At 39.0% G+C, this 8,791-nt stretch overlaps 1 protein-coding gene and 1 pseudogene across 1 annotated transcript; both read left to right on the top strand.

The window, feature by feature from the left end:
* Positions 1-1,117: 1,117 nt before the first annotated feature.
* On the top strand, positions 1,118-2,053 carry LOC100966922 (putative olfactory receptor 52P1). Its single transcript, XM_003781461.1, has one exon. It carries the CDS (start codon positions 1,118-1,120, stop codon positions 2,051-2,053), a length of 936 nt encoding a protein of 311 aa, XP_003781509.1.
* Positions 2,054-6,230: 4,177 nt separating this feature from the next.
* LOC100966609 lies at positions 6,231-8,658 on the top strand (annotated as a pseudogene).
* Positions 8,659-8,791: the final 133 nt, after the last annotated feature.

Genomic DNA, 8,791 nt, shown 5'->3' with positions numbered 1-8,791 from the left:
CTATGACCTAAAAAATATATATAGATGGAATGAACAATGTATGAGAAGGGGGAGATAGCAGGTGCCACAGAGGTGGAAAGAGGTCTTGACTTAATTACTGCCTAGACTGTCTGCAGATCGTGAAAGGAGAGTCAAATTCTGCTCAATTCATGATAAGAACTGAAAAATCAATGAGTACTCTTGGGTACCTCAGTGGACTAATTTTAAGTAAATACTTTATAATTAAAGATAATAAAATTTACACATGAATTCCAGCTGTAGTGTGTTAGAGAGTCACGTATGAGCCAGGTCAAAAGCCTCCAAGGACTGTTTAGCAGAGTGCAAATGTGCATACCCTGGGAGAAAGTGGAAGACAGTCAATTTTTACATTATTTAAGGCAATTATAGAATTATATAAGTTACATATACATTATTTCAGTGAAAATAATCCTTATTGGCACATTATATCTTTTATATTTTGTCCAAAAATAAAAATCCAGAAATCACTATGGGTAGGAAAGGAATCACCACCCAAGAGTGGACCTTTCCCAGAGAAACAAAAAATAAAATCAAAGGAACTTACAGATTTCCTCTAACAGGTCTGCACTCCTGGAATGAGGGGTAAGGAAGTATGTTTTCTCTCTTTATATATATTTTGGATGCTCCTCAATGAGAAGGGAATAGCTCTACTGTCAGGCTCTTCCATATTGTCTGGGATAAAGTTGGTTTCTCCTACTTCAGTTACTCACACTTCACAAATATTTATTGAAGTATAGAATTGTTAAACTGGGAACGGTGAGAGTAGAGTTCCAGTACAACTTCCCTTATACAGAAAAGAAGACAAAGACTCATAAAGTAATGATTGTGAAAACAAGGTAGGTACTTAGAGGTACACTTTAAACCAGATTATGGATTTGATAATCCTAAGGAGTCATTCTGCCATCATCCTCTAGGCCAGTGGTTCTCAACCTTCCTAATGCCACAAACCTTTAACATAGTCCAATGGGGTCATGACCCACAGGTTGAGAACCTCTGCTCTAGGCCATATCTCAGCAAGTCATTATAACCCAAACCTATTAAAACAAGCCATTACCCATGTCTTATTGGCAGGTGCCTAAGCAACCACCATGTTTCTACCATGCTAATCTTCAACCATTCCGGCTTCATGACCTTCACTCTGATGGGCATACCTGGCTTAGAGTCACAGAACTTATGGCTATCTGTTACTTTCTTCTCCATGTTTTTGGCTATCCTCATTGGCAATGGTGCTATCCTCTTCCTGGTGGTCATAGAGCCCACACTTCGCACACCCATGTACCTGCTCCTGGCTCTGCTGTTGGTGGCTGACCTCATATCCACTCTGGCCTTGGTGCCCAAGCTTCTCTTCCTCTTCTGGTTCAATGATCGGGACATAACTGCCAAGGCCTGTTTCACCCAGATGTTTTTCATCCATGGAACATCGGTGGTGCGATCAGCCATACTTGTTGCAATGGCCTTTGACCGCTTTGTGGCTGTGTGTGTGCCATTACGGTACAACACAATTATGAGCCATTCCCTAGTTGGACGCCTGGGACTGCTGGCTCTAGCTAAGGGGATGATTCTTGTCCTCCCCGTTCCCTTTCTCGTTCAAAGGTTGACCTTCTGCCGTACAGTAATTCCTCATAGCTACTGTGATCACATGGCTGTGGCAAAAATGGCCTGTAACCACACCAGACCTAATCGTATATATGGGCTCTTTGTGATCCTGCTTGTGGTGGGACTTGATCTGCTGCTCATTGGCTTCTCTTATGCCCTCATCCTTCAGTCTGTAGTTCGTCTCAACTCTCGAGATGCCACCTTCAAGGCCTTCAACACCTGCTCAGCCCATCTCTTTGTCATCCTTATCTCTTATGGACCTGGACTCTTTTCCGCTATCATCCATCGCTTTGGTGGCAATATCCCACCTCATGCACATGTTCTCCTTGCCAATCTCTATCTTCTTATACCCTCAATGGTCAACCCCATCATCTATGGTATAAAGATGAAGGAAATACGGGAAAAGGTGGAAAAATGCCTGTGCAAAGGCACTTCATAAACTTTGAATCCCAGCAATAAACCTGTCAGCACATGAGTAATAAGGACAACTGATGCCTTTGCCCAAGTATCTAAATCCCAGATGGATCTCCAAATGAGCTATGGAAAGAACAGACCATGGAGTGATTTTATTTTTCCTTGTGTGAAGGGCCAATGTTTTTGTACACATTTCATTGAATACGAACACTAAAAGAGAAAGCCTAAGAAATCTCTTTCTATGTCTATTTAACAGAGGCAGCATAATGGCTCATACCTTCAGATGTCACTCAGGTCTGTGTTCGTGTTCATCAACTACCCCCACAAAATTGTTCTGTAAATGCTCCAATATCATATTTACTTGTCTCAATGGACTGTTTATTTTTTCCTCAGTTTTCTTTCTGTTTCTCAACAATTCTACATGTTTGTTTCTAACCAATCTCTCCTTATTTAAATGAATGTGGAATATCCATTATCTTCGTGTGCCACCTTAACATTTATTAACTCGTAAGGCAATTGGCCTTGTCATCAATAATTTTTTTAATGCAATGCCGATGGGACATGTTTCCAATACTAACAGAATGATTATGATGATCTGAGTGCATATGACAGCAAAGATGGAATATGAGGATGAGATGTGTAGACAGGATTAAGGGACTGCTGAAATACACAGTATAAAAGTTTTATTGTGAAGAGAAACTATATTTAGATATCTAATTCAAAAGACCTCTATGATGAGGACCTTACTCATAAAAAGGCACATGTGAGTAGGTAGCTATTTGTCCCTGAAGTGATATTCCAACATGAATCAGGTCATATACAAAATCAACTTATATTGGTGTGATGAAGCATTCCTTTGTTGATATAATTTAAATCAGTGTAAGGAGTGAAATGTCTATTTAATTATTTATATTAATTACAAGTATATAGTTATCAATGAATTGATTACACAATGTAATAAGATAAATACAAAATTAGCTAGTTAGATGAAAGTTAAACAAAATGAAGATAAGTTCAAAATAAAAAAGGTGGGCAACAATATACATTGGAGGAAAAAAGCCCTATTAACAAATGGTGCTGGGAATGTGGGGTAGCCAGCCACATGGAGAATAATATAACAGGATCCATATCTCTCATCACTCACAAAAAATTAATTCAAGATTTAAAAGACTTAAATGTAAGGCATGAAACTATAAGAATCCTAGAAGATGTGGGAAAATCCTAGAAGAAGATGTAAAATGTAAGAAGACCTAGTTATTGGTCTAGGCAAAGAATTTAGGATAAATACCCTAATGGCAATCACATCAGCAACAAAAACAAATAAATTGAGTAAATTAAAAGGATTTTTTTTCACACCTAACCAAATAACCAACACACCAAATAGATAATCTACAGAATGGGAAAAATATTCACAAACTATACATCTAGTAAAGCGCTAATGTCAGAATCAACAAAGAAAAGCAAATCAGCAAGAAAAAAAACAAACAAATCCATTAAAAAGTGGGCTCTAGGATATGCCCAGCAGCAAGTTCTCTCTCCTATCATTCACTTTTTTAGTTGAAATAAAGTAAATGCATTTTACAAATCAATGACTACATACTATGTACAAACATCTTTATACACATTGTTTTAGCTGTGATGCCACATCTGGCACCCTACTTGCAATCAGAGCTGCTTTTTAAGTCTAAAATAATCTATAGCCATTCTTCAGAATTCATCTACTTTCTGCAAAAATATTACAGGGGTCCAAATGTTTTTGTTTACATGATCACTGGTTCACAGGTAGGGAAAAATCAGAGGCATCTAAGTACTAATGGGTGATAAACCTTACATCCTACAGAGGAGGAAAGCATTTTTCCATTTTTGCTACTTAAGAATGTGGCAGAAATGTAGGCTGATTTAGCCCAATTCTCTCTCTCTTTCCTTCCTTCCTTCCTTCCTTCCTTCCTTCCTTCTTCCTTCCTTCTCTCTCTCCCTCTTTCCCTCCCTCCCTTCCTCTTGTTTCTTTCTTTCTTTCTTTCTTTCTTTCTTTCTTTCTTTCTTTCTTTCTTTCTTTCTTTCTTTCTCTCTTTCTTTCTTTCTGCAAATTTGTTATTAGAATATTTCTGGAAGAGTGACATTTAGAAGAAGCCACTGCTGGGACCAGCTTCCATTGCAGTCTCTAATGCCAGGCACCTGGTTATCTCTTCTATGGCTGTATCATGGCACTGACTACTACTGTTCACATGCTGCAGGTTAATTTCTTTGGGTCACAATCCTCAGATACATGACTTTGATCTCATTGGGATCAAACTTAGGCGACATGGTGAGATGGCTGGTGTCAGCTGAACCCAGATTTGGGATAACTGAAGAACATTGCACCACAGCCTCCTCTGAGCCAAAAGTTGACAGGCACCCATCTGGATCTTAACGTCTTCCTCAGTTTTCAAGACTGCAGGTTTTCTACACCTGACAGAAGCACTTTAGTTGCATGTTCACTTGTTACTGGAGCTGTGATTCTCACAAGGACGTCTGTGTTCCAATAAAACTTTATTTACAAAAACAGGCATCTAGCCAAATTTAATTCATAGTTCATAGTTTTCCAACTCCTGCTCTAAAATCATAGTGTTTCTGGGCACAGTGACTCACGCCTGTAATACTAGCACTTGGGAAGCTGAGGTGGGTAGATTGCTTGAGCTCACAGTTCAAGACCAGCCTGAGTCAGAGAGAGAACCCCGTCTCTAAAAATAGCTGGGCATTGTGGTGGGTGCCCTGTAGTCCCAGCTACTTAGGAGGCTGAAGCAAGAAAATTGCTTTAGCTCAAGAATTTAAGGTTGCTGTGAGCTATGATAGGACAGTACTCTACAGAGGGTGACAAGAGAGACTCAAAAAAAATTATAGCATTGTTTGTAAAAATGAATTATTGTAATCAACCTACAGTGGTAGATACTAACAAAGGATTGGTTGCTGAATACTACAAAATAGTTTTTTAAAAGTGAGATGAAGTTAATATGTACTATATGTCAATATTAGTTTAAGTAATAAATTGCAAATACAGAGTCTGACAATTAAGTTTGCAAACTAATCCTAGAAAATGTGCTACATAGCTCATTGCTGAATTTCACTACAGTTACCTTTGAAGTACTCCCTCTGAGAAGCTATACACAATGCTAGTGGCTAGTACTCCCTTCAAAGCAATTTTGGAACTCTTTTTCTGGAATGACTATCAGAGCTATTATTAAAATAAGGTCTGACAATTAAGTTTGCAAATTTGCCATTATTCACTTACCTTGACAGCACTTTACTAATAAATCGGTAAGGTCTATAACCTTGTTTTATCAGTGTCTCATAGCTGTGTTCGTGTCAATGCATAGTAGTGTGTTGCTTAGTGGCATTCATTACCATTGTTGCATGTTTTTGTGTGACATGTGATGATAGTTCTGATGGTCATTCCAAAATTGCTTTGAAGCATGGACTAGGCATTGGTGGCAATTCATAGCTTCCCTTAGGATGACTATAGTGATAATCATCACAAAGGGTATGTAGCACTTTTTTTAGAATGAGTTCACAAACTTAATTGTCAGACCTGATATTATGTGTAAATATGATTTTATTTTATAAGAATAATAGTTGTAGAAGTTTGATTACATAAGGAATAAAAAAACACATGCATGTTTTACTGGGTTGAATAACATCCCTCCAAAATTATGTCCACTCAGAACTTCAGAATGTGACTTTGTTAGGAAATATAGTCTTTGCAGATATAATCATGTTGAAATGAGGTTATACTGGATTAAAGTGGGACCTAATCTAATGACTAGTGTCACTGTAAGAGACATTTGGACACAGACAGGCACAGAAGGAGGGTGATGTGAAGAGACACCCAGGGAGGATGCCATGCAAAGACGGAGGCAGACATGAGAATATTATATTTTCAAGCCAAGGAATGCCAAGAATTGCCAAACGTCAGCAGCTCAGAGAGAAGCATGGAAAGAACCTTCACAGAAAGCATGGCCCTACTGTCAACCAGACCTCAGACTTGTATTCTCCAGAAATATAAAAGAAAAAAAAATCTGTTGTTTAAGGCCATTCAGTGTGTGGTAATTTATTACAGCAATCCTAAGAAACTATTATACATGTCAAAATCTTATCTGTTGATCAGGAGACGAGAAGGGCTGGAGGACCCAGTAACTTGACCCTGTATATTGGGAATTGAACTGAGAATGGAAACTGAAAGTGGAAACCAAGAAAAGGCAATGGAAGAAGAAAGCACTGAAAAGAAAAAGGAAGTAGAAAAAAAGAAAAGTTCTGGAGTTAAACAGGTGCTTGCAGATATTGCAAAGCAAGTAGACTTCTGGTTTGGGGATGCAAATCTTTACAAGGACCCATTTCTTCATAAGCAGATAGAAAAATCTAGAAATGGATATGTTGATATACCACTCCTGGTGTCTTTCAACAAAATGAAAAAATTAACTACTGATGGGAAGTTAATAGCCAGAGCTTTGAAAAATTCAGCTGTTGTAGAGCTGGATTTAGAAGGTACCAAAATCAGAAGGAAAACCCCACTGGGTGAAAGACCAAAGGATGAAGATGAGAGGACAGTGTATGTGGAGTTACTTCCTTAAAATGTTAATCACAGCTGGATTGAAAGAGTATTTGGGAAATGTGGCAATGTTGTTCACATAAGTATACCTCATTATAAGTCTACTAGAGATCCAAAGGGATTTGCCTTTTGTGGAATTTGAAACAAAAGAACAAGCAGCAAAAGCTATTGAGTTTCTTAACAACCCACCAGAGGAAGCACCAAGAAAACCTGGCATATTTCCTAAGACAGGAAAGAATAAACCCATTCCTTCCTTAAGAGCAGTTGAAGAAAAGAAAAAGAAAAAGAAGAAAAAAGGCCGAATGAAGAAAGAGGACAATGTCCAGGTGAAAGAGTTAAATACTGATTCAAGCAATGTGAGTGTCTGTAAAATAAAAAGATCGAGACTCACATCTAAGAGCTCTGAAGTAGAAACTACTGAGCCCCAAAAGCCACCCTCCAAGAAAAAGAAAAAAAGGAAAGAGTTGAAGTATCTAGCTTACCTGAAGTCAGAACAGGGAAGAGGAAGAGAAGCACCTCTGAAGATGCAGAAGCCCTAACTCCCAGATCAAAAGTAAAGAAAATGGCTCAGAAAGACATCATTCAAAAAGAAGCTTCAAAAGTTTCTAGAGAAAATAGATTTAGAAAAAAAGGATACTGGTGACGTAAAAGATAGTTCTATCTTAAAAACAAAAAGGAAACATAAGAAAAAACATAAAGAGAGACATGAAATGGGAGAAGAGGTTATACAATTAAGAGTACTGTCAAAGAGTGAATGCATGGATTTGAAAAAAAGAGTATTTAGCACTGCAATAAGCTAGTGTGGCTTCTTAAAAAAAAAAAAAACAATATCCCAAACAAAATGGAAACAGATTGTGGGGTACCTCCTAATTCTGGAACAAAAGATGAAGAAACCAACAGTAAAGAGTGTGTCTACCCACCCCCCAGGAGAAAGTTAATACAAATACAAATACAATGTGAGTGGAGTGATTGTGGAGATTGTTAGCACTGAGCCTCTACCTGGAAGAAAACAAGTCCGGGATACTTTGGCGGCCATCTCAGAAGTTGTTTATGTTGATTTGCTAGAAGGAGATACAAAATGCCATGCAAGATTTAAAACTCCTGAGGATGCTCAAGCAGTAAGTGCACATACGGAAATTAAAAGGAAACACTGCTGGAAAATTGAGATTCTTTCTGGTGATCATGAACAAAGGTACTGGTAGCGTAGCGGGAAACCGACATAGACAGAAGACTCCAGGCACCAGTTGGTTAGAGGAAGCAGCTTTATTTCGGCTGCAGGAAAGCAGAAAAACAGCATTTCCAAAACTGAGCCCCCTCACCCCAATCTCTCGCCTCTCTTTTATCCACTTTTCAGGGCAAGAGTGCACATGTGCGTCATAAAACAGAGAGAGACATGACATCATCCTCAAGGTCCCGGGCTCAGGGGGAAGGTCAGATTTATCCTCCTCCTTGAGACCAATTGAGCTACCTGCCCTCAAAGGCAACGGAAGCCTAAAGAAGTTACTAGGTTACAATCTAGGCCCCGCGCATGACAAGGGAGGAACATACAGACAACAGAAACGCCTGTGGCTTGGCTAAGGCCTACACAGGGTGGCTAGGACAGGTTCTTTTTTGGCTCTGCTTTTACTTTTCTTGCCTGAGTAGATCAGCCTCGGGAAAAGAAAAGAGGCACTGGAAAGTTAATCACCAAAGCAGAAAAGATTCCACTGGCAGGCTCGGCACCTGTGGCTCAAGCAGCTAAGGCGCCAGCCACATACACCTAAGGTGGTGGGTTCGAATCCAGCTCAGGCCCACCAAATGACAATAATGGCTGCAACCAAAAAATAGCCGGGCGTTGTGTCGGGTGTCTGTGATTCCAGCTACTTGGGAGGCTGAGGCAGGAGACTCACTTGAACCCAGGAGTTGAAGGTTGCTGTAAGCAGGGAAGCCATGGCACTCTACCCAGGCGAACAGCTTGAGGCGCTGTCTCAAAAATAAAAAAAAAAAAGATTCGATTGGCAAAGACTCAACAAGCAAGTAAACACATAAGATTTTCTGGTTATGATTAAAAAAAAAATTCAGTTCACCTCTCAGTATTTCACTGAATACTTGAGCTGTTCTTAAGTTCATCTGTATTGTGATAGTACTGCATAATGAATGTTTTTTTTAAAAACCTACATTTATTAAAAGAAATACCTTTGT

The sequence above is a fragment of the Otolemur garnettii genome, unplaced genomic scaffold (assembly GCF_000181295.1).
Source record: "Otolemur garnettii isolate 467f Iridium unplaced genomic scaffold, OtoGar3 scaffold00001, whole genome shotgun sequence".
NCBI classification, from domain to species: domain Eukaryota; kingdom Metazoa; phylum Chordata; class Mammalia; order Primates; family Galagidae; genus Otolemur; species Otolemur garnettii.
The sequence above is the reverse complement of the archived record's forward strand: the minus strand, read 5'-3'. Positions and strand labels throughout refer to the sequence as shown.

Excerpts from the sequence above, each read along its gene's own strand:
- LOC100966922 (XM_003781461.1), top strand. The coding sequence starts at position 1,118 with ATGCTAATCTTCAACCATTCCGGCTTCATGACCTTCACTCTGATGGGC.